General features: G+C 44.6%; 1 protein-coding gene across 1 annotated transcript; it reads left to right on the top strand.

The window, feature by feature from the left end:
• Window positions 1–314: 314 nt before the first annotated feature.
• On the top strand, window positions 315–24,459 carry CLMP (CXADR like cell adhesion molecule). Its single transcript, XM_024740755.1, has 7 exons — window positions 315–399; window positions 5,810–5,967; window positions 20,575–20,776; window positions 21,465–21,632; window positions 22,101–22,223; window positions 22,778–22,919; window positions 23,503–24,459. Exons 1-7 carry the CDS (start codon window positions 315–317, stop codon window positions 23,801–23,803), a joined length of 1,179 nt encoding a protein of 392 aa, XP_024596523.1. The 3' UTR covers window positions 23,804–24,459.
• The last annotated feature ends 1,589 nt before the right edge of the window (window positions 24,460–26,048 follow it).

Raw genomic sequence — 26,048 nt, 5'->3', positions numbered from 1 at the left:
ATTAGTCTTAGAAATCAGGAGGAATTCGGGTGAGTCACTTCTCTCTAAGCCTCGATTTCTTGATCTATAAATTAAGAGAAGTCTATTTTTAAATTTCCAAAATCCTTTTAATTTTGCTAAATGACGTTCGATGATTTTGATTTTCTTGAGGCTTTCTCAAATATTCCATGTAAAGCAAAACACAAGAAAATTCTCCTCCTCTTCAGGTAAGAGAACAGGTCCATTGAAAAGAGTGTAATCACCGAGTGGAAGCGGGTGCTTGCACCCCTCCATAGCCTGTTAGCAGGTGCCCTGCTGTACACTAAATAGTGCGCATGACCTGTGTTGATGAGGGCAGCATAGAGGATCCATTCTTTGGAGAGAGTAGCAAGCAGACCCTGGGCAACTTGTACCCCGTAGGCATTCAGTAAGTATTTGAGAAGTAGAAAATTTCTCTGTTAGGGAAAAAAAAGAGAAATAGATATTTTATATGCAGCATCCTGGTTTCTATTAAAATTTACCCCTGGCCATTTGTCTTTTTGCATCCGTGAAAGCAAGATGGGTCACTGGCAGCCCTAGGGGAGCCATCTGAGAAAATTCAGCCAGGGTTCTCACTCCTGCCACATCTCTCGAACCCATACAGTCTGATCCAGAAATAGGGCCTCAGTATATGAGGGAAACAGTGTTTTTGTCAGGGCTTGAAGACTATAGGCTTCACTTACTTGGCCTAAGTGAGCTTCCTTGAAAGGGTTGTCCAAGGCGTCTACCTGACCACTGAAACAATGCCAGCTCTTCATATATAACATTTTTAGAAAGGCGATTTGAGAGTGAATGTTTTATGTGAGTAGAATAGTCAACTATGAGTGTTTTAATGTGAATAGTCAATTGGTTATAGAAATCGCCTTTTAAAAACTGACTCATCGGGCTTCCCTGGTGGCGCAGTGGTTGAGAGTCTGCCTGCTAATGCAGGGGACATGGGTTCGAGCCCTGGTCTGGGAGGATCCCACATGCCGCGGAGCAACTGGGCCCGTGAGCCACAAGTACTGAGCCTGCGCATCTGGAGCCTGTGCTCCCCAACAAGAGAGGCCGCGATAGTAAGAGGCCCGCGCACCGCGATGAAGACTAGCCCCCACTTGCCACTACTAGAGAAAGCCCTCGCACAGAAACGAAGACCCAACACAGCAAAAATAAATTAATTAATTAATAAAAATGGACTCATCTCCTCAGTTGGGTCCAGCCGCTCCACGGCATGTGAGATCTTCCCGGACCGGGGCACGAACCCGCGTCCCCTGCATCGGCAGGCAGACTCTCAACCACTGCGCCACCAGGGAAGCCCCTGCCCCTTCTCTTTGAAGGAGGTCTTGAAGGTTCAAACGAATCTTTAATAAATGTAAATGCCCTTTAGAGAATAAAACCTTAAACTAATCTTAACGAATGTAGGCAGCAGTCATCTGAGGAGAAGCTCCTTTCTGTACTAGAGAAGAACATTTTAGGGGGAGACCCCTGTGTGCCATCACCAGGTGCTTTACCTCAGCGTCTAGCTTAATTCCCATTTTGCAGATGAGAACACTAAGGCTCAGAGAGGGTAATTCTCCCAAGCTCACAGGGGTCCTTTGTTAAGTGCTGGAGCTGTAGGCAAAGGCTTCAGCTTAGGGAGCGGCCGCAGCATCCATGACTGCATTTGCACATGGAGGGGGTCCTTACCACTGCCGCCTTCCAGCACCTGTCCCCGCTGTCAAACGCCACAAGTCCCAGTCACACGATAGAGATAATTCCCTTACTTGCAGTTATGCCACCAACCAGCTTTGTGACTTGACGCTTCAGTTCTCCAAGCTGCAGTTAAATTTTGATGATCCCTAAGGTCTTTCTCAATGAAGACAAACCATTCAGTGTCCAGGGAACCCAAGGCTGGCCCCGGGGTGTTGGGATTGCTCCTTCCTGCTCACCGGCCAGGCGGCAGACGTGCTCGGCATCCCCCATGAGCACTGCCGAGCCTGGGGGTGGTAATCAGAGCCCAGGCCCCTGTCCGTGTAGACTGTAGAACATGAGTGTGGGTTAAAAAGCACAGAAGGACCTGAGAAATCTTCAGGGGGGTCCTGGGGAACTGAGGTTCAGGGAAAACTAAAGGTGCGTGCACCCTGATCTTGAGGCCCCCTGCCTTGGTAAAGCCGTTTGTATTCACTGAGTGGCCAGTCCCTGCACTGCTGTGTTTAATTCTGGGTGTGGTATAAATAGAACTTGGGGCTCTGGCAAAGCACACCGCCCACCACTACGTTCCTTTCCTTGTGGGACAGCAACCAAATCTGAGCCTTTGATTCCCTCTAGTGGCTAAAATCGGCAACTTACATAGCTGATTCTTTGCAACTTATTCAATGTATAGAGTGCCTGCTGTATGCACCAAATTGGTACCGGGTTCTCTAGCTTTGCCAGGAGTGCTTCACTTGAACGTGGCCGTGTCCAGTGGAATGATCAGGGGTGGAAGCCAGAGCTCCTTCTTACAGGCTTAGCTTAGCACAGTGCAAACCGCCTCTGCTTTATGGGGACTGAGGGAGCATGGGTTTTATATGGGTTATTTCTGCCACTAAATGAGTTGTCGTGTTGCAGGAAGGGGAACCCCTTCCAGGGCCCGAGAGTGGGCTGTTGTCTAACACTAGGAAATGAATTGGCTGAGGAGACACACGTGCTGACAAAGCAAGAGACTTTATGGGGAAGGGGTCCCCGGGTGGGGGGGAGCAGCAGGGTAAGGGAACCCAGAGAACGGCTCTGCCACGTGGCTCACAGTCTCAGGTTTTAGTTTCCGGGTTGTCTCTGGCCAATCATTCTGACTCAGGGTCCTTCCTGGTGACATGTGCATCGCTCAGCCAAGATGGATTCCAGCGAGAAGGATTCTGGGAGGTTGGTAGGACATACGGACTGGCATCTCCTCTCTCCTTTTGACCTTTCCTGAATTCTTCCGACTGGTGGTAGCTTGTCAGTTCCGAGTTCCTTACCAGGACCTCCTGTTGTAAGATAACTCATGCAAGTGGTTACTGTCGTGCCTGACCAGGAAGGGCACTTTTGGTCAGTGGTTCCCCTAACAGTAGGACCTTGGGCCGACTCCTTTATTCCCAGACCTCAGGTTGCTCATTGGTAAAATCATTGTGTGGGTTAGATTCAAATCCATCCAACACGTATTTATTGAGCACCTGCCGTGTGTGAGACCCAGGCTGAGTGCTCTGGGCATGCAGTGGTGAACAGAACTTGATCTCAAGGAGCTTAGAGGCTAACGAGAGAACCAGACATCCAGGAAGCCACATAAAACAAAGGGCACGAGATCACACTGTTACTACAACATGGCAGAGGTAACTGAGAAACCACAGGAGCCTAACTCGGATTCAGAGATCAGCTCCAGGACTATGAAAGTGAGAAGGTACGGAAGATAGTCGTGAAGGTAAGATCAACCCTTTGGCAGAGTGTGGAAAAATGTAAGAAAGGGAAGAAGTCAATGATACTAGTCTTCTACCACCAGCAGAATAAAAAAAAAAGAGTGAAAATCAGACAGAGGAGGATGAAGAAGCCCTGGAGAGTTCTTCCCCCAGTTCATCAAGTACTGCCCTGTGTCTGCCAGGTAACTGAGACCTTGCTGTCTCTGTCGTCTCTCCAGAAAAAGCACTGGAGAAATGGTCATTTGTGTAGAGATTAAACACAAATGGTCACCTGTGTAGAGACCCAATAAAGCACTCAGATGTTGATGATTAAAATACCAACAAGCTGTAAAAAAAAAACAAAAACAAAAAACAAAGGGCCCGTGCAGCATAGCATGGTTGTCAGTGTGGGCTTCGCAGTGAGACATCTGGGTGGAGCCCAGCACTGCCACACTGCACTAGCTGTATGACACTGGGCGAGTTGCTAACCCCCTCTTTACATTTCCTCAGTGATTCTGGATAATAACCCTTTCTTTATAGAGTGGCTGCTCAGTGTAGAGCCACACCATTGGAAGTGCTCACTACGTGGCAGCCACGCCCACTGCAGTGTCAAGTTCTAAACATAACAGAAAGCCTCTTGAGAATGTCAGTTAGACCCCGCAAGGGGCTTGTCTTTTGGTCCTGAGGCCCCTTCTCGTGCTCAGCAGATTTCTCTAGTCTCCTTTCTTGGCCATGGAGCTTGGGAATCCACCTGCTGCTTCTCTTGGGGTCTACCTCCGAGGGCCCCTGCATTTCAGCCCGTCAGCCCCCCGAGCGAGAACCACAGTCTCCTCTGCTCCCTTCTTCCTTGTTTCACTTCCCTGCAGGCAAGAAGACAGGCCCTTCTCCTTCCTACAGATTTGCTCCTAATCAGTTTGGGGAAATGAACGGGGAATAAGAGAGGTAGTTTATATGCTTCCGTTGGTCACGACTCTTGGTCTTCAGTGCTCAACACCCTTCTAAAGTGACAGAGTGAGTTCTCTGCCAGCGAGAGGGCTTCACACAAGCCCTGACACTTGGGGCTGTTCCATCTTAGAGGTTGTGTGATTCTGTTCCATTGTGAATGGCTTGAAAGGGATCATTTTTGACACTGAGCTTCTTTATCACTGTGTAAGGAGATAAAGGAGGATCAGAGCTAAAGCACACCTTGAATGCCAGACACATACCTAGAATCAGGTGAGGTTTCATCATATCAATTTATCGGTCATCAATACTGTAGATTTAATAGTCATGTCCTAAGAGACACTTCCCTGGAGGTCCAGCGGTTAAGACTCCGAGCTTCCACTGCAGGGGGGCACAGGTTCAATCCCTGGTTGGGGAACTAAGATCCCACATGCCATGTGGTGCAACCAAAAAGTAAAAAAAAAAAAGAAAAAGAAAAACTCAGGTACTAAGAGATGAATAGGAAGGAGAGAAGGTGAACTTGGGATGTAAAGTTGCTGACACCATAGCATTCCTGGAAAAAGATGACAGTTAAAGAAAGCAAAAGTGGAACTGAATTCCTGTTGGCCAAAGGAATATTGGATGGATGAAGGGACAGGATCCAAATGTGGTAACTTGGAATTCTGCTTTGGATAGAAAGTGCTGCTTGATATTTTGAAGCCATATGATACGAAACTACAGAGAAAATAAAAGGGTAGGGGACTAAGAGGTATAAACCATCATGTATAAAATAAACTACAAGGATATACTGTACAACGTGGGGAATATAGCCAATATTTTATAATAACTATAAATGAAGTATAACATTTAAAAACTGTGAACCACTATATTGAACACCTGTAACTTATATAGAATATTATATCAATTATAACTCAATTTAAAAAAAGAAAGAAACTACAGAGAATGAAAGAGAGAAGTTGGCGGGGGTGGCAAGGTAGGAGAATGTGTGTCCATGAAGGAAGCAGGGACTGCCTGTAAGAGCCCACTTGTTCCCAGAGGCAATGCTGCACTTACTCAGAGTTCTGTGAGGGCAGCCTGACTTTAAGAAGATTCTCAGGAGTGAACCAGTATCTGGAGCCTGTTCTGGGAGGAGGCCAACCCTGCCTTCCCTTTTAAGTTCCGTTCTTTTGGAGGCCTTTGCTAGTAGAGGAGAGAAAGGTCAAAAGACAAAGCTGTTGTTGACCTGAGTTATTTCATTGTTCCTAAAAACCCAGTAAGGTAGGAAAGGTGGGCATTAGTTGGACTGTAATTTGGGGGGTTAAGGAAGATATGATGAATTCAATTAATATGGAGGAGCCAGTGTGAGACCCGGGACTTCCATTACTTCTGGTCCAGGACTCGCCCCTTGCCCACAGAAACATCCAATAACTATTAGTTGTAATATTTGCTTCCTGCACGTTGCCATCCAGTTTCTGCGTGATTCATCAGAGGTTTTCCTCTTCCAGTTTCCTACTATGTTGGAACCTTGGGGACTCACACTGAGATCAAGAGAGTGGCAGAGGAAAAGGTCACTTTGCCCTGTCACCATCAACTGGGGCTCCCAGAAAAAGACACCCTGGATATCGAATGGCTGCTCACCGATCATGAAGGGAACCAAAAAGTGGTGAGTGTGCGCCGGCTAGAGCCCCGCCTCCTCTCCCCCATCCTCCCTGGCCTTTCTCCTTGTGTCAGAAAGGGCTAGAACTGCTTTTCTAACTAGAAAAAGGCTAGAGTCTTCCAGATGCAAAACTATAAACAAGAAAGCGTACTGGGTTGTGAGGATAAGAGATTCTATGTTTCCTGGGCAAGCAAGAACTACAAGAAAGCCATCTATCATTTGCCGAAGGAGGGAATCTGCCCTAGTTGGGTCTTTCCTAGGAAAGGGGCTAGGATGAAGTAGCTTGATTGCCTGGTCGATGGGCCAGAGCCACACCTGCACTGGGAATCTTGCTCCTCTTTCTCCGCTGAAACCGTCCCCACCTGCCGATGCTTAAGCTTTGCGCACTCATGCCTTCTGAACTCTAAGATTGTGTAATATGATAAACAATATAGGATACAGAGGAACAAGTACAGGACACAAATGGAAATGTTTAACACATGTATAACTGGTTAGCAAAAGAACTGATACTGGTTCTAGAGTTGGAAAACAAAGGAGCTGGCCCCGGGTCTGCAGTGCTCAGGTTCTGTAGGACCACCAGGGTGGTCCATTGGTTTCTACAAACTTCTGGCGGTGTGAACAGAACTTGTCACTCTCTGCTCCTGGTGACCCCCTGGTCTGGTCTTCATTAGAGAACGAGAAGTAGGTATCCCGTTGTTACCATCCTTTCTGCCTTGGCTGCACTCAGCCACTGTACCTTGCCTCAACCTAGGTTTTCTAGCATAACTATTCTTACTCCCTTTACCCATTGACTTATTTTCAAAAATCTTTTTGTTGAAAGTCTTGTGATTTTAAAAAAACAAACAGACAAACAAAAAACTATAACCTAGGAAGCTGACTTTAGACTTTGCTTCGTTTTCAGAACTTTACTTCTGTCCCTACAAAAATGCAAAGTTGTCCTTTCCTCTCCTCTGTCTATACTACTAATTTCATTAGGTGGTTTATGCAGGGAGAAGCAAAGGTTTTCACTGAAAATAAAATCCAGGATCACGGTTGGAGTTTAACTTGCTTACAGAGCTGCCTACATCACCTTGTTATTTTGATACTGCTTGTCATTTTGTTCTCACAGTACATCATCCCAAGACTCACTCTGTTCTCTCGAGAGCAAGGTCACCTTAACCTGTGCATGTTTATTCCAACAATTTCATAATCAACCCTAGACATGATACTCTCAGTTCTGAAGGAAGTAAATAAGAGGCCATGTTCCTCTAATAAAAATCCAAGGGCTTCCCTGGTGGTGCAGTGGTTGAGAGTCCGCCTGCTGATGCAGGGGACATGGGTTCGTGCCCCGGTCTAGGAAGATCCCACATGCCGCAGAGCGGCTGGGCCCATGAGCCATGGCCGCTGAGCCTGCGCGTCTGGAGACTGTGCTCCGCAGTGGAAGAGGCCACAACAGTGAGAGGCCCGTGTACCGCAAAAAAACAAAACAAACAAAAAAAATCCAAGAATGACGCCACTCATCTAACTTTCACCCAAGGGGTTTCATTTAAACTAAAGAAAAAAAGAGTTGCTTGGTTATGTAGCCAGGTGAACATAAGGGTTGATTAAAGAAGGCCACTGATACGGCTTCTGTTATCACTCTGATAAGCAGGCACAGTTCCCTACTTGTCTTCAGTGAATGCTCTGAAGTAAGGATTGCCATTTATTCAGTCATTCACATGGCATGAATTTATCTTGCACTTACTGTATGCTACGGTAGGCACTGGGGTACAATAGTGAAGAAGATAGCAGCATCCCTGCCTTGGAGCTTAAAGCGAAATGTCATTCAATAATTTAAAAAAATTTTTTTGAATTTTATTTTATTTTTTTATAGAGCAGGTTCTTACTGGTTATCTATTTTATACATGTTAGTGTATATATGTCAAGCCCAATCTCCCCCAAGAAATTTTTTTTAAAGACAGAGCAACAAATATTAGCTACGTGCCAGGCACAGATCTGTTTAGCACATATTATCTCACTTAACTTAATCCTCATAACCAGGATTATTGGTGCCATTTCACAAATGAGGAACTAAGGCACGTGCACATACACACACAAAGTGAGAAAATTGCTTAAAGTCACCCATTTTTGAAATTGGGCATGCTGACATCGGTACCTGGGCTATTAACCACTAGCTATGTCACCTTCATAAATAATTTGAAATTAGCAAATGTGCTGCTATATAGGAAATAAGGAGAATATGGGGAGAAAATTATTCCAGACAGAATTAATTATGCAGAGACTCTGTTGCTGGAAAAAGCTGAGCACTATTGGAAGTTCTGAAATATCAAAAATCAGTTTGGTTAAATATAATAAATATTGGATTCCCACTAAACACACATACCCTCTCTCAGAAAGGAGCTACTTGAAGAGATACATAATATGATGGAGCTAAGCAGAGTGTTCTAGAGGAAAACAAAGGAGGAGCCGCTGGCTGAGAGCCTTTGAAGGTGGGGAGAGGTCAAGGTGTGTTTCTCAAGGAGTGCAAGTGTGAGCCTGTGGGGTTGCAGGACCAGAAACTGAAAGGTCTTGCCTCTCATACCAGGGAGCTGAGAATTTTCCCTACAAGGTCATGGCGTTCTTGAAGGCTTGTAAGAGTGAAAAGGAAAAAAAAAAAAGAGTGAAAAGGGCATCTTTGCATTTTAGAGTATGCATTCTGGCTCTGTGAGGCTGATCTAAGCGGGACTCCAGTAGAAACAAGGTCAGTTGAACAGTTTCCAGCTATACGATAAGGGCTTAAACTACAGTCGTGGGGAGTTGGGATACCAAGCAGTGGGTGCCGTTGCCAGAGCTGGTTAATTGCCAGGGGGTTGGGAGTGAGAGTAAGGGGGACCGAGGAAGAAAATAAAATACAGGAAGGGTTGGAACAGACGCAGTGTTTCTTTTTCTTTTTTTTTTTTTGACCGCGCTGCATGGCTTGCAGGATCTTAGTTCCCCAACCAGGGATTGAACCGGTGCCCCCTGCAGTGGAAGTTCAGAGACCTAACCACTGGACCACCAGGGAATTCCCAGATGTGAGGCTAACCAATGACCTATATCCCAAGCTTAGCTTTGCCTTTCAACCTGAGCAGAAACACTTTCATCCCTCTTGTCTAGGATGCTCAGATATGCAGGGAACATTTAGGAATATTTGAATTTCAACCTAGAGAGCATGGCCACTAGAAATCTGGAGCTTTCCTCCTGGTTCTAGGATGGAAACACGGTAGAATTTCCAAAGTAAGAGTGCTCACCTCCCCCAAGGTCAGTCAGGAACTCACAACATTTCCCCTCTATTTTTCAGTTGGAGAAATCAGGACAGAAGTGTTCCAATTCCCAGGCCAACCCTCTTGGCCACTCTTTCACCCTTTCCCCTTTCTCTTTGGCTTTAAGCAAGAAAAATCCTGATCTAAAACATAGAGAGAGTGGCCTACGTCCATCTCCTCAAGGCAGTTTCACAACTGCTACGTAGGGACTGGCACAGCAGAGCAGCCGCCAGAAAGTTGTGCTGTTCCACTGGAGTCCTAACAAATTGTCCTGCCTTCTTTCCCTGAAAATGCATCCGGAGCAGGTCCACCAGGAATGTCATAAGACAAACAGCCCTACAACAGCTGCGATTCATATATTTAATTTGTTTGTTTGCAAAAGGATTAAATTTATTCACTGTTCCCCCATCACACCCCTATTGATCCATGGCTTAGTCTCAGCACTACATCCCCTAGAATTAAAAAACAAAATAAAACAGAGAGGCACACAAGCATCTGAGATTCAGTGTGTGTCTGAACAAAAAAAAAGAGTCAAATTGCAAGGCTGTAACTGAGCCCCAACCCATGTCAGAAGTGTTGTGAAATTCTCATATTAAATAAGGGTTATTTAATTATATTAAGATTATTTTTTTAATAAATTTATTTATTTTTGGCTGCGTTGGGTCTTCCTTGCTGCACGTGGGCTTTCTCTGGCTGCGGCGAGTGGGCGCTACGCTTCGTTGCGGTGCGTGGGCTTCTCATTGCTGTGGCTTCTCTTATTGCGGAGCACGGGCTCTAGGCACGCGGGCTTCCGTAGTTGTGGCACACGGGCTTGGCACACGGGCTTAGTAGTTGTGACTCGCGGGCTCTAGAACACAGGCTCAGTAGTTGTGGCTCATGGGTTTAGTTGCTCTGCTGCATGTGGGATCTTCCCGGACCAGGCAGGCATTGGCAGGCAGATTCTTAACCACTGAGCCACCGGGGAAGTCCCTATTAATATTATTTGGGGGGAATTCCCTGGCTGTGCAGTGGTTAGGACTCTGCGCTTTCACTGCTGAGGAAACGGTTCGATCCCAGATCTGGGAACTAAGATCCTGCAAGCTGGGTGGTGTGGCCAAAAAAAAAAATTATTTTGAAGTTGCATAATCTCTGCTTCCCAAAGATGTTAAATACTTACCTGTAGTTATCTCTTTTTTCTTCATTTAATATTAGGACAGGATTTGGGGGAAAGGGAGGGAAAAGCAATATACCGGGAAAGGCTGTATACATAGAAGGTGACCCTCAAGCTTGATCCTGAGACCTGTGTAGGTGTTTAGGTAAAAATAAAAGGAGAGGCATTTCAGAAGGAGAAGACTGTATGATTCAAGACAAAGACACAACAGAGGACGTTGTTCGGAATCAGGGGACTCAAGTTTGGGGACTAGGCTATTCAGAGATGTGAGGGCAGGGGTCAAAGCTGAGGTGTGGTCCAGGCTGCACTGGCCTTAGGGGCCACATTCTGAGGGTCAAACTGTAGACCACAGCATGCACAGGTGATGGGAAACAATGGAGGCTTTTAGCCAGGAGAGCTTCACTATAGAAATGAATGGAATGAATGGGCTGAACAGTTTGGAAACCTTAGGGGCTTCCTTGAACCCAGAATCTGCCTAATAAAAGTGATCATGAATGCTTACTATCTCATCCCACAAAAGTCCTATGAAGTAGCTTGTCCCTGTGTGACAGTTGAGGACCTTAAGGTTTAGAAAAGTTCATTAGTTGAGCCCAGGCACACAGCTGTAGGTGGAGGAACTCTCATTTGAATAGAGGACTACCGACTTCCCAGCCAGTAGCGTTTCTCAAAATCAGGACTCAGTAGTGGATCCCAAGCAACCAGACATTTTGTTTTGACATAGACTAGAAAGTATCAGGGCATGTGGCACATACACTGTTTCATGAAACTTATGTTTCAGTTATATATGTGTATGCTCTGTGTGTGCTGGGTCAGGAAGAAAAATGTACTTCTTAGTGTGCGCCTGTTCAAAACGTTACAAAGCTCCTACGGTAGTGAACTTCTGACAGTCCAAAGCAGTCAGATTCAACTCTGGACCACACCTCCTAAGGCTCTCCGAAGTCAAAAGTACCTTTTGAGACAAATGTATCTCCTGATATTAGTCCAGATACTAAAATGAACAAGGAAGAAATTCCCTAGACCACAAAGGGTCACCAACCTCCCACAGCCCACAAAACCCAAAAGTCCCTAAAAATCTCCCAGCTCTGTACTGATTTCTAGGTTTAGAGTCTCTTTGTTCTTCTTAGGAAGCACGTAGGTGACGTGCACCTACATAAATGTACACAAATATGAAAAAGTCAGAAAGAGAGAAAATAACATTGAGTGCCTAGTAAGTGTTCCACGCTTACTTGTTCTATCTCCAAACAGCAGCCCCCCTTACTCCCTCTTAGAGAGGAGGTGAGCTCTAAAGCTTCCAGTTTTTTCCTGTTGCTAATGTATTTCATCCTCTCCCCATTGTCCCACTGGTTTGGCATTTCTATGGCAGCTCCTCTACCCTGTAAGAAACCTATTCTTCCCATAGAGTGCAACAGGAGGTGGGGCAAGAAAACTCTGCAAACATTTAAAACGAACAAGTACCATATCGGGAGGATGTGGTCCTAGCTCCTCCTGGTCTGAGTCTAAAGCACAGGGCTCTAAGTTGAACACCAGGAACCCTAAGGAATTATCTGCAAAATAAGATGTCATGTACATTTTTCTGGGTCAGAGTTCGTAGGTTTTATCTGATTGGGAGAAAAACAAAAAGCAGTGAGGTGGGATGAAGAAATTATTCAGAAATGTTGCTAGCCACCTCCTGGCACATGAGGCTGGTTGCCTTTTAAGGGATAAGAATAGGATAGAAACCTCTCCCTGGTCCTAAGAACTCCTCCCTGGGATGCCCAGCCTCAGTGGGAAATGCAGTTATTAATTAGCAACTACAGGAGGGCCCAAAAGAACTACCCCATTCTAGCAGGATTCAACTGCAGGGCCCCAGTTTCAGGTTAAAGATATATGTACCCACCCCATGGAAGGCACACTACAGATATTTATTAAACAAAAGAAAGGCCTTAAATCTTAGCAGTGTACTGGAGAGCCTACTTCCTTAATCTCCTTCATCTTGTCTTAAGCTTTTCATTGTATGATGCTGCCTTTTTTTTTTTTCTTGAATGCAAGGAGTTAATATTTGTTAAGTGTTTAGAACAGTGCCCAGCACAAAATAAATACCACATACGTGTTTGTTAAATAAAAACAAAAAACCCTGAGTGGGTGTATCGTATTGTGTTGGTGGATTTTCATGTCTACATCTAATTCACATGCTTGATCCCAGAGCCAAGCACTGTGCTGGCAGAGGAGTTGCTAAATGGTTATCGAGGGAAGGAATTGTGCCCATTCTCAAACGTCGTCTCTTAAATTTTTTTTTTTTTTTTTTTTTTTTGTCCACACCACATGGCTTGTGGGATCTCAGTTCCCCGACTAGAGATTGAACCTGGGCCATGGCAGTGAAAGCCCAGAATCCTAACCACTCGGCTACCAGGGAGCTCCCATCTTAAATTTAATTCTTCCTATAAGCCTGTGAAGTCGGTAGGGTAAGGATTGTTACAGTAGTTTTCTTTTAATACGTGAGGAACATGAGACCTTACTTCATCTCCAGAAAACTTGGACTCTAAACCTTTCGGACTTGCAAACATGAAGGACTTGCCCCATAGATTTCAGGGCTCGGATCTGAACCCAAGATTCCTAGCGTTAAAGCCCTCTGCCCCTCCCCATGCATTTCCTGTACTTTCTGGAATGTTCCTCAGCTTGAAGACGGTGTTCAGGAGGCACCTCCCTAGAGGGTAAGTTGTGCAGGTGGCAGTTTTCAGGCTGGAGTAGGGAGAGAGCCTCTACTGGTATGACAGTGAGGAGAATTAGCTCTCCAGTTGGCTATTTCCCCGCCCCCATGCCTCCAAGGCCTCCTCCTGGTCTGTGGTCTCACTGAGACTTCACCAGTGACTCAGAGAGCCTCTAGGAAGAGAGGGTGGGAGGAAGACGAGCTGTCATCCAGAGGTGAGGCGGGACTTGTATATTAAGCAATCCAAGATGACAGTCATTTGTTTTACTCTGAGGTTGTTGGTATTTTACTGGAGTTCTCGTTCTTGTGTTTCCATATCCACTATATGAATAGCTTCATTCTCCCTTCTGTGTTCCTGGTCTCTTATTCATGCTTTCAGCGATCCTACCCAGTCTCCTGGCTTTAAACACCAACCACATGCTTGTAATTCCTAAATGCCTATTTCCAGTCCAGGCCTCACCCCGGCACAGAAGACTCACAAGTATGCAGTTGGCTTACTCCACGCCTCCTTTGGGTGTCCAGCAGGTACCTCAAATGGAGTAAGTCCAAAACTAAACTCCTGACCCCTCCCCACTCCTCATGCTCTGACCCCAAACCTGCTCTGTGCAGTCTTACCCCTCTTGGTCGAGGGCAGTTCTCTCCCTGCATGGACTCATGCCAAAAACCTGGGAGTAGCCCTGGACTCCTCTTTCTCTTGTCTTGTCGACGAAAAATGAATCAGTCAATCTAAGAAAGAATTGGAACATTTTATTTGAGCGCAGTTTGAGGATTGTAACCCGGGAAGAGCATCTCAGAAAGCTCCGAGAACTGTTCTGCCCTTTAGAAGTCAAGACACATTTTATAATGTTTTTTATGTATTTATTTATTTTATTTTTATTTATTTTTTGTCTGCGTTGGGTCTTCGTTGCTGCACACGGGCTTCCTCTAGTCGCGGCGAGCGGAGGCTACTCTTCCTTGCGGTGCACGGGCTTCTCGTTGCGGTGGCTTCTCTTGTTGCGGAGCACGGGCTCTAGGCACGTGGGCTTCAGTAGTTGTGGCACACGGGCTCAGTAGTTGTGGCTCGCGGGCTCTAGAGCACAGGCTCAGTAGTTGTGGCGCACGGGCTTAGTTGCTCCGCAGCATGTGGGATCCTCCCGGACCAGGGCTCGAACCAGCGTCCCCTGCATTGGCAGGCGGATTCTTAACCACTGTGCCACCAGGGAAGCCCTATATATGTTTTTTGAGCCAGAGGGCTGTACATTAAATGACATATGATCGACAGGTTACATAATTCAGATTTAAGCACCATCGTGGTGGGTCATGTGACCCTTTATAAGATCAAGAAGGAATATTATCTCTAAGGAGCGGTCTTGCTGAGGCTAGGAGAATTGCTCTTTACAGCTGAGCAGGCATTCCTGCTGACGGGGCTGTGGTCGATGCAAAATGCAGACACACGATGCGGAGCGCAGCTGGGTGTGGGGTGGGGGTAAAGGGCAAAGAAGAATCTTTATGTTTAAATCGTTCTTGTCTTGCCATAAATACGAATTTTAGTTCACACTCTCATGCCACAAACATTTCAATAAGTTGCTCAGTCAGTCTATTGGGAAATCTAGTAGGTTCTATCTCAAAGTCCATTCAGAATCTGATGACTTATCACTTCCATTGCTTCCCTTCCAGGCAGCGTATCTCTTGCCTGGATCTTCACTACAATAGCCTCCTGACTGGTTTTCCTGTATCCACCCTTGGCCTCCTACAGCCTATTCTCAAAACATTAATCGGTCTTGATACTCCTCTGCTCAGAGCCCTCTAGTGGCCCCCCATTTCCCTCAGAGTAAAAGCCATCTTTACAGTGGCCCATGAGGCCCTACATGACGAGGCCCCAGTGCCTGACTTCATCTACTGTCCTCCAGCTACCTGGCCTCCCTGCTGTTCCTCAAACATGCCAGGCGCCCTCCCACCTGAGGGCCTTTGCACTGGCTCTTTCCTCTGCCTAGACCTCTCTGCCCCGAGATAACTCCAAGGCTAAGTCTGTGTCTCCTTCAAGTGTGTGCTCTAATTTCACCTTCCAGTGAGGTCTACCTTGATGACCTTATTTAAATTGCAGTCTGTCTCCCTGGCCCACAACCCCCCTCCCCCGCTCTGTATTTTCATAGTATTTCACGCTGTCAGGTCTCCCATGTAATGTTCTTCTATGTCTGTTTTCCATCACTAGAATATATGCTTCTCAAGGGCTGGATTTTTACATGTTGAGTTCCCTGATATTTCCCCAGTGCCTAAAAAGGTGCTGGCACATAGTGGAGGCTCAAAATGTGTTGAATGAATGACTGTCATCTTGGATCTCTTCAGCTTAAGACTCAAGTCCTGCCTTTGGTCACATGTCCAGCCTTACCTATGGATGACTCTCCCTCCTACCCTCTCTTCGCTCTCCTAAATATTCTCTAACTGGACATGCTTGCCAACTTGTTTTATTTTTTTGGCCGTGCCACGTGGCACGTGGGATCTTAGTTCCCTGTCCAGGGATCAAACCCGTGCCCCCTGCAGTGAAGCACAGAGTCCTAACCACTGGACCACGTGGTTAGGGGACTCCCCCAATTTGCTTTAAGATGTCTTTGAAGAGTTCACCTTAGTCCTAGGGAGCAGCCTGATGGTGCTGTCCTAGCGAAGCTGCCCCAATTCCCCCTCCACCCTCATCCCAGTAAGAAGGAGACACCCCCATAGTGCTGTTCCCAGTAACCTTTCAGGTTCTCTAATGTAAAGACTCAGCGAGTTGAACCTGGAGACCACACCCTAAGGGAGGCGGGAACACACGGGAAACAGCCTTCAAGGGATCTAATTCCCCTCATTGTCATACCAAAGTGGCTTTCTCCATACCAGAGCCTGAAGACTTGGCCCTTCCCTGCAATACACCATAGGGAGGTGCCTCCTGAACATCAACTTTATGCTTAGAGTCCAAGTTTTCTGGAGATGAATTAGGGTCTAATTTTCCTCACGTATTAACTTCTGCAGAAATGGAAGTTAACTTGGGGAATGCTGATGGTGATGCCAAGCTTCCTATCCATAGGATGGAAATGGTTCCTGTCCATAGAGATGCAAATGAATTTTTGTCCAAAGGAGAATATAAACTCTTTAGTCCAATTCTCCTGTGAACCTGTTGTAACAGCTTTCTGGTTCCATCATTAATTAACGAGTTAAGTAAAATCTTTGATACGTGTTTATTTTCTACGTATATGAGAGTCGCGATTTCACCTTTTTTTTAAAAAAAAGTTGTTCTTTAAAACTGTAAGGGAGGAAAAAAATATATTTTTTCCTCTACCCTCCTAGGTGTTCAGGCTGGGGCACTGTCAGTTAGATTGACAAAAGACAGGTTAATAAGAAAAAAAGCAAACATTTTATTAACCCATGCGTTGTGTAAGTAACACCTGGGAGTACCCAGCAATGAGTAACTCAAAGAGGTGGTTAGAGTATACCTAATTTAGTGTGGGAAGGGAGGGGTGGAAAGGGCACCTATGGTAAAGCAGATGACCTTTTGGAAAGATAAACGGGCCCTTAGAAGGATAGATGGGAGATGTGGTAGTTTGTGACAATGTCTGGGTGTGATGCCCACCTCTGATCTCCCAGAAGGGAAGGTTAGAGTTGCCCTGGGAATGGGGATTTATGGACACAAATTCTTTGGGGAGGCTCTGCTTTTGGGCAGAGAAGGGATTTCAGGAGCTCAAGTGACTTCTGCTGAAACTTATCCTTATGCATATGCAAAGTGGCATGTTTGGGGGTGGCATGTCCTGGTCCCTGACAACACTTATAAAATTCGTTTCCCTGTATTGTTATCATCTCTAGAACAGTGCCAAGTGTAGAGTATGTTTTCAATTAGTGTTTATTAAATAAACGATTGCCAGGTTGCAAAATTGCCTAGCCAAAGACAGTTGATGGCAACAGACATACATAAAATCACAGTGGCCTGAAGGATCTCCCAGACAATGCCCAGAATTATAGAAAGAGGATCCAGCAACCTGTTTGCCCAATGTCTTGTCTTTCACACTTTCTTCTCACATAAAAATGCTGCCATGGGGGCTTCCCTGGTGGCGCAGTGGTTGAGAGTCCGCCTGCCGATGCAGGGGACGCGGGTTCGTGCCCCGGTCCGGGAGGATCCCACATGCCGCGGAGCGGCTGGGCCCCTGAGCCATGGCTGCTGGGACTGCGCATCCGGAGCCTGTGCTCCCAAAAAAAAAAAAAAAAAAAAATGTTGCCAAGACATGCTATGGATGACAGCATTCTTAGTCTGGGTGTCCTATCAGGGAAGCTTTCATAAGGAATTAACATTGATTTGGGGTTTAAAAGAATGAATAGGGATTCTTTATGTGGAGAGATGGAGAAAGGGGAGTTTCTAAGTGGAAAAATGCAGTGGGCAAAGGCATGTGAGCATAAAGAAAGCGCACCTCACATGAAAGCAAGGGAAATGTACCATGACTACACTCAAGAATGTGAGGGGGACTAAATAGGAAACGAGGTTGGGAAGGTAATGCAGAGATCATTTTGATGTCCCTGGTCTGAATCTGGTCATCATTCAGAGGTGGCACAGAGCCATGAAAGGCTTTTGATCTGGGAAAGAGCTAGCATGAGTTTTACATTAATATTAACTTACATTATTATGTAAGGTAGACTGGAGAAGACAGACATCTATAGGGGCCAGGTAGCTGGAAATATAAAACTGGAGCTCAAAAATATGTTGGCGATAGTGACAAAGATGTCAGAATTATCACAACTGTGGTGTTGGTTGAAGTGAGGGGACAAAATTGAATACTGAAAACGTTTTAAGTGTATTATCGATTACAGTGTTTACCTTAATTTTCTTACTTGCTGCTCCCCCATTTTTTTCCCCCACAAAACTGTGAGGCCCCAGGGTAGAAACTGTGTCTTATTCCTGCTTGTTTTCCAGTGCCCAGCAAAGCACCCGGCAGATGTGTTCAATAAACATTTGCTGAAGAAAAAGAACATGCAGAAAAAAGAGAAAGCACTTTTTTTCAGAGAGGTGGTAAGGGCAAAATGGATGATACTGAAAAGTTTTGATATAATGGTGAGAGCATTTATGGCCATTTTACTGGATGGCTTCATATCTTTTCAGGAAAGCATTTCCTGTGCTGCAGAGCATCACGTGATTGACAGTAGGGTTAAGGGCTTAACGTAGAGTGAAACAATTTGGAACAGCTGCAGCCAGAAATGTGCTTGGGGGATTCCCATATGCTTGCTGCCTTTTTTTAGTGCTGTTCTGTGTATCTGGCATGACCCCTCCAGCAAGCTTCTCCCTGCCTCTCTAATATCTTATTTAGTGTACTCATCTTTCAAAGCCTAACTCAAATGCCACCAACTCTTCTGGGATATTGTCTCTTGATACTCTTTCAAGTTAATCATTCCTTTTTCTATGTTTACATTTCTCTCCTTGTTAATCCTGCTAGATTATAAATTACTTGATGATAAGAAGGGGGTTTTACTTCATCTGTATAGCCTCCTCCGGACCTGATGGGGAGCAGTCATTCCATAAATGTTTGCTGATGTTTAAATCAAGTGATTTTAGGAATATGATTGCTAAGTGGTGGGGAGGACAGAACTGAAGTTATATGGCTTGAGGTCTTGGTAGACAAGATCAGCATGGATTTTGTGATTACCAGGAGGTGATGGACTAAGAGAACCAGGAAAAGGTTCAAGAACTAGAGGTGGTGTTGCAGGCAGATGAAAATCCAGTAAAAATCATGATTGTTTTTTCCTGTTGGGGAAATCTGAAGTTTGGTCTCCCTACCAGGGAAAACAAAGACATGAAGCTCACGTGTATTTTATGGAAGGAAAGGACACAATGTTTTCCCACCTAACTTACTACTTCACAGCGAAGCCAGACAAAGAAGGAAAGCCAACAATGAATCCCTCAGTATCAAACCTAGATTTTAACCATAAACTTCTACTCCTTAACTTCAGCTGGGCTCGAAACTTTTGTAAAAACACATTTTTTCATTTCACATTTTCTCCTTCATTTCCAAACTTTCTGGAACAGCAGTTTCTGAGCAGTGAAATGAGTGCAGGTGGGACAAGGAGAGGTAACTGTGGTAAGCAAAACAATGAACTGGATGGCTTTAGACTGCCGTGTTCAAATCCTTGTTCTGCTATGTGCCTGTGAAATGGGGATAGATAACGCCTACCTGGAAAAACTGTGAGAAATAAACTAGATGTAAAAGCACTTAACACAAGGAGTGTGTGTACTTTGACCAGATCATGTGCAAGTGGTAGGAAATGCAAAAGTGAGGAAGGTATGCAGGCGAAAGGTAAGTCTTCTCCCCTTCTTAGCCTCCATTCTCTCAATTCCCCTCAGAGTCAACTCTGGGGACCGTTCTGTGAATTTACTTCTTTCCTGGACTCAGCTGTGAGAACTTGAGTCTGTAACTCAAATTTAAAAGTCCTTATAACACAGGGAACTATACTCTATTTTGTAATAACCTATAAGGGAAGAGAATCTGAAAAAGATTATATATATATATGTATATATATATGTGTGTATATATGTGTATATGTGTGTATATGTATGTTCATATATGTATGTGTGTATATGTGTGCATGCATGTATATATCTATATGTGTATATGTGTGTATATGTGTATGTGTATATATATGTATGTATATATCTATATGTGTGTATATGTGTATATATGCGTATATGTATATATGTGCATATATGCGTATATGCATGTATTATGTATGTGTGTATATACGTATATATATGCATATGTGTATGTGTGTGTATATATGTGTGTATATGTATATACGTATATATATGCATATGTGTATGTGTGTGTATATATGTGTGTATGTGTATATATACACACATATGTATATATTGTGTATATATACACACATATGTATATATGCATATGTGTATGTGTGTGTATGTGTATATACACACACATATATGTATATATGTGTATATATGTGTGTATATATATACACATACACACACACATATATATACATATATATATCACTGAATTGCCGTGCTGTGCACCTGAAACTAACATGATATTCTAAATCAACTATACTTCAATAAAAAAATACACATATAAAAAATTTTTAAATAAAAATAAAATTTCTTACCTGTAAAATAGAAAAGTTCTGAGCATTTAATGTAACAATTACTACTTTATAGTTTAAATGCTACACAAATATGAGGTGTTCGTATTCTTAGAAAAAGGAAGGCCTAGACAAACATAGTGTATATAGGTTTGTTTAGAACAGAGATCTCTTGGACTCTTAGAATCACCCCCAGGCTCGACTGCTTTGTTGCATTTCCTTTCCTTTCCTCGTCTTTTTTTTTTTTTGGCCGCACCGCATGGCTGCATGCAGGATCTTAGTTCCCCAATGAACCTGCGCCCCCTGCAGTGGAAGCACAGAGCCCCAACCACTGGACCACCAGGAATTCCCATCCTTTCTTCATCTTGACCTCAGCTAGAGGGCAAGGCTGAGAGCCACACAACTTGAGTCTGCCTCCATCTGTCCCACAGGTGATCACTTACTCCAGTCGTCATGTTTACAATAACTTGACTGAGGAACAGAAGGGCCGAGTGGCCTTTGCTTCCAATTTCCTGGCAGGAGATGCTTCCCTGCAGATTGAGCCTCTGAAGCCCAGCGATGAGGGCCGGTACACCTGCAAGGTGAAGAATTCAGGGCGCTACGTGTGGAGCCACGTCATCTTAAAAGTCTTAGGTAAGACAGAGTGCCCTCGTAAATGCCTACATCTTATTAATAAGGTCTTGGTGAGGGATAGGCAAATGTGTCACACTGGTACAAAACTTCTTGTTCAATCCTTCGTATTATACAGACGTCACCTAGTCCAGTTCCCTGGGAAGAAGTGTGTATGTTTTGTATTTTAGTCGTAATGAAAGAAGAAAAAATAATCACAGTTTTCCACGGTAGCCCATTACAAAATTTAAATATCCTCTAATGTTTAAATAGTATCCTCATACTTAACAAATCTCTCAGATCTGCTTCAAGTCCATTTCTCTGTTTTGTGATAGCAAGAACTACTAAGTTCTTAATTGCTTACAAGTTAATGAACTTCTATCCCTGTTTCAGTATTAGTAAAATCACACTCAACTTTCCTAAAATTTCCAATTATAAACGTTTCTCTTCTTTGAGAAGTGATGAGAGAGTTTCTGAGGCAGCCTCTAAAAATTACAACAGCACCACTGGAAACAGCTGGAATTGGGTGTATATGTATGCAGGGGATGGAAATGGGTATATTTTGCAGAGTGGTGTAAAGCATGGCAAGGTAACAAAGTACTATTGAATCCACACTCAAAAGTTGACCATATGGGTGGAAAAACAAGTCAACAGGATGTAGTTCTTCCACTGAATCGGGTGTTTGGGGATCTTTTTTTTTTTTTTTTGCCAGTGAGACCATCAAAACCCAAGTGTGAATTGGAAGGAGAGCTGACAGAAGGAAGTGACCTGACTTTACAGTGTGAGTCGTCCTCTGGCACAAAGCCCATTGTGTATTACTGGCAGCGAATCCGGGAGAAGGAGGGAGAGGATGAACGTTTGCCTCCCAAATCTAGGATTGGTAAGTCATCTTTCTACTGGTCTGTTGAGATAGCAGGACAGTACTCTCTCCATGAATTCTAAATCTGGTTTTGTCAGCAACTCACAAGGTGACTTTGAACACACTGCTGGCCCTCTTTGAACTTCCATTTTTCATCCCTAAACAGGGACAGAAAAATCTGTCTTTTCTTTGCTCAAATGGCAAAAGTAAAAGTGGTAAGGAGATTAGGAATAAATGTACTCTATAAATTCATTCCAATTATTGTGTTTAGAGTCCCTTAAATGTTCAGAATCTTTTGTAACTTTTGAGGATGCACTGCAGTTTAAAGGAATGTTCACCTTTCTTCCCACATTCCAAAAAGGGATCGATTCTCTCACCTCATCCTTACCAAACCGTATTATATTGATAGAATCTTAGGTCAGTGACACAATAAACGATAAATACAGACCTTGTCACTAGGGGATTACAGTCATCTTTCTGCTTGTGTAGACTACAGCCACCCTGGACGCGTCCTGCTGCAGAATCTCACCATGGCCTCCTCTGGGCTCTACCAGTGCACAGCGGGCAATGAGGCCGGGAAGGAGAGCTGTGTGGTGCGAGTGACTGTTCAGTGTAAGTACGCAAAGGGTTGGTTTGGTTTTGTCTCTGCAGTGGTTCAGCGTAAAATGTTTTTAATCACAAGTAAGAGTAAGGTCAACATCTTTATCTACAGAAGAACATGGCTATCACTGAAATAAATGCAGTAGTTACCAAGGACTGTTCAACAGTTGTAGCTAATTCTGTATTTATAGTATGTGTGAATTTTCCAGCCCCCTAAAGAAATTTATTATATCCAGGAGGGGACCAAAACCAAATGGAGGTTTCCTTTATACCCTTACAAAGGGTAACTTCTACTCTGTTTTCAGAGCTTCTCTTGTGTCTGCTGTTTCTCAAAAATAATCAGCTAAAAATAATCCTAATGTCAACGAGGCATATTTTGGGGTGTCGTATTCTGCTCCCCTTCAATATCAAGAGGGACAGTCATACACCAAGAAAGGGTATATGGGGAACTCAGGAAGATAGATACAAAGATCTGGAAATACTCATCTTGTCCAGAGCTTATGTTTTTTAAGTCTGTGTGTTGCTTATGTTTGGTTTTACTTTTGCTTTTGTTTCTGAGAAAACAGATGTACAAAGCATCGGCATGATTGCAGGAGCGGTGACAGGTATGGTGGCTGGAGCCCTGCTGATTTTCCTCCTGGTGTGGCTGCTAATCCGACGGAAAGACAAAGAGAGATACGAGGAGGAAGAGAGACCGAATGAAATCCGGTAAACCTCCCGCAAAATCCCCTTCCTCACCTAGGCTGCCTTTCTACCGCCAGCTCCCCAGCTCCCTAGTGACAACAAAAATGTCCCATTTCCTCGTAACCTTAAATCTGTTAAAAGGATTATTCTGGTGGGTAAGGAGCTCCAGCCTAGGGGCAGGAGGACTGGTTTACCTTGACTTTCTTGTGAAACTATCCACAACAGGGACTTAATAGCTAAACTCTGCGTTCCTTCTCATTGCCTTCCACTTGTAAAGGCCATGCAATAGAGAATGGGCCTAGCCTACGGGCCATTAAAGGGCTTCTGCAGACAAACTCCCAGTCAAGGGGATTGCTGTCTAGACATCCAGTAGGGAGTGCCCATTCCCCCAGAGTAACAGGGTGGACCTCCCGGCCAAGGGGCCGCACACCCGCCCAAGCCCGCCGGAAGGGCTCAGGACGCTGGGGTAGTCCCTGTTTCCCTACGTGGTAGCTCGAGGTTTCCACCTTGAGGAGTTGATCGGGCAACCTCAGAAAGCAGCAGCCGCAGCGGAAGCTTTCACAGTCCTGTGGCCCTAAAATCTATCTTTGCTGTTTTTCCTCTTCAGAGAAGATGCCGAAGCCCCGAAAGCCCGCCTTGTGAAACCCAGCTCCTCCTCCTCGGGCTCTCGGAGCTCACGCTCGGGCTCCTCCTCCACGCGCTCCACGGCTAACAGCGGCTCCCGCAGCCAGCGGACACCGTCCTCGGAAGCGGCGCCCCGGCCAGGGCTGGCTACCCACACCTACGGTCCCATGGGGCCGGAGGCAAGAGGGTCTGAACCAAAGAAAGTCCACCACGCTACCCTGACCAAAGCAGAGAGCACTCCTGGCACGATCCCCAGCCAGAGCAGAGCCTTCCAAACTGTCTGAGTTTGGGTGGACTTGACTCCCATCCTTTCCCAGGAGTCAGGACTCTTCTCGTCATTGACGCCCAGTCACCAGCCACACAACCGCCTCGGACCAAACGAGAGGTCATTTAAGTTGCAGTGACCATTGCATGGGAGAGATTCAAATGAACACTTTCCTCGTATGACACCAAACAAGGAAAAGGATGTAAGCTGATGGTCTCCAAAAAGGCATCTCACTGTGCCATTAGACCAGAGTGGGGGCCAAATCTGTGCATTTGGGGACCAGGACCTCTGGTGAGAAAGGCTGGGGAGAGGGGAAGTGAACACACTTAGAATTCCTCACTTGGGCTGTTTTGTGTCAACACTTTGACTCACCACTGTTAAGAAATGAGGTGTTGTTCATAAATTTTCTATGCATTTCTGCAAACCTACTGGATTGCTATGATTATTCAGAGTCAAGCAGAACCCACAGCCTTATATCACACCTATCTGCACCATGAAAAACTCCAAAAAAGGAAACAAGTCTCTTCCATCCTGACCTGACTTTATTTACCAGAAAGTTTGGATATTAATTTCAAGAGGAGTTGAGAAATAGTGGGAGACGGAGAATGACTGAGATTTTCCCACTCTGTTCACTACTAATCTTCCTACTTATATTGAACTAAAAAAAAAGGGAGTCCAAAATGTGTAACAAGGGACTGTGAAAAGCTTTCCATCTTGATGTTCAGAGGGCCACTGACAAACATCAGAAATATAATGCTGGAGTAATTGTGGATTTTCCCTCAAATTGGATGTCTCTAAGGACTTCCCTGCTGGATATCTCTGGAGCAAGAAAACAATCTTTAGGTGTCATTTAACAATCTCCTTAGAAAGAAGTCTTCTAGAGAAAGAGATCTTTTCAGAATGCTGGAAGATCATCCAACCACAGTCTCTTCTTTCAGTGAACATATGAAATCAGGATTTCAAGACTGACTAGACTAAAAAGGGAGATTAGATCAGCTTTCTCTTAATATGTCAAGGAGTGGCATCAGGAATTCAGCATTGCACCAAACTTGGAGCTTCCTCCATTTCTTTCATTTTCAGAGAAAGATGTGAACCTGGGACTTTTGTTGATTCTAGGCCTTAAATTATCAAAAAGTTCAGGGACTGACAACCTTTCCTGATGGCACTGCATGGACATCAGACCATTCCCTCCTGAGAGGTTGAGACAGAGAGGAAGTCAGTATTTTCCCAGTTTAGCCTCTCAGGAAGCCTAGCTCTGGGCTGGAAGGATAGGACATTAACATTTAGGGAAGAGATGGTGAGGATAACTAGTGGATGGCAGGAGGGATCTAGGTTAGTGCCTGTTAAATACTGTTGGCATCTTAGAAAGAATTAGCAGAAATGATTTACCAGGATAGCTCTCAGAAGAGCTGACACATGGGAGAAGACAGGTGTCTGAGAAACAAAAAGAAAGCAGCCTCCAATACAACTTGCCTTTTTAATAGTTTTGATGACTCTGCTAGTCAAATTCATCCTATGGCAAGAATGCTAAACCTGAAATAGCCCTTCAAAGACTCTGAAGCAAGTGTCAACAGATCACCAGTGGTAGAGCAAAATATTTTTTATTATTAAAAGGACACGGAATTCCCTGGCAGGCCAGTGGTTAGGACTCTGCGCTTTCACTGCCGAGGGTGAGGGTTCAAGCCCTGGTCAGGGAACTAAGGCCCTGCAAAAGTAAAAATAAACAAATAAATAGATAAATAAAATAAAGTCTTAAAAAAAAAAGGCAGCAGGCTATAGGGAAGCAAAAGTAGTGCTGAGTGTGGTGCTGAAAGCCCTGTTCCTAAAATGGGAATCAGGCGCTTAAAGGGAAAAAGTTGATCTGGCATTTTGTCCTATTTCTGATTTTCATTTTTACATCTAATTCTCACATAGTACGAATGCATTTCCTTCCAAAGTCCTTTAAGAAATAGGGTTTTATCCTCGAGTGAAAGTTTCATCTTCAGTTTTGTCTTCCTCTAAAAAAAATTGGGGGTAATTCCCTGTTAGTCCAGTGGTTAGGACATCATGCTTTCACTGCTGAGGGCATGGGTTCAATCTCTGGTCAAGAAACTAAGATCCTGCAAGCCACGTGGCATGGCCCCCGGCCCCCCCCACCAAAAAAAAAAAAAAGTTGGGACATAAGAGACTTTGAGGAAGTAATGTAAAAAATGCCTGCCATTAGTTTAAGAGGGCTAGCACATTTGGAATGCTTCTTATACTAACACTGTCTCATTTTAAGACAT

The sequence above is a fragment of the Neophocaena asiaeorientalis genome, unplaced genomic scaffold (assembly GCF_003031525.2).
Source record: "Neophocaena asiaeorientalis asiaeorientalis breed wild unplaced genomic scaffold, Neophocaena_asiaeorientalis_V1.1 scaffold308, whole genome shotgun sequence".
NCBI classification, from domain to species: domain Eukaryota; kingdom Metazoa; phylum Chordata; class Mammalia; order Artiodactyla; family Phocoenidae; genus Neophocaena; species Neophocaena asiaeorientalis.
This window is presented reverse-complemented; position numbering and strand designations above follow the sequence as displayed.

What these genes read in the sequence shown, in the direction of transcription:
- CLMP (XM_024740755.1), top strand. Translation starts at nt 315, where the DNA reads ATGACCTGTGTTGATGAGGGCAGCATAGAGGATCCATTCTTTGGAGAG. An exon ending in GGGCAACTTGTACCCCGTAG is followed by an intron (nt 400 to 5,809) that starts GCATTCAGTAAG and finishes TTCCTCTTCCAG; the next exon opens with TTTCCTACTATGTTGGAACC. An exon ending in GGTGCGAGTGACTGTTCAGT is followed by an intron (nt 22,224 to 22,777) that starts GTAAGTACGCAA and finishes CTGAGAAAACAG; the next exon opens with ATGTACAAAGCATCGGCATG.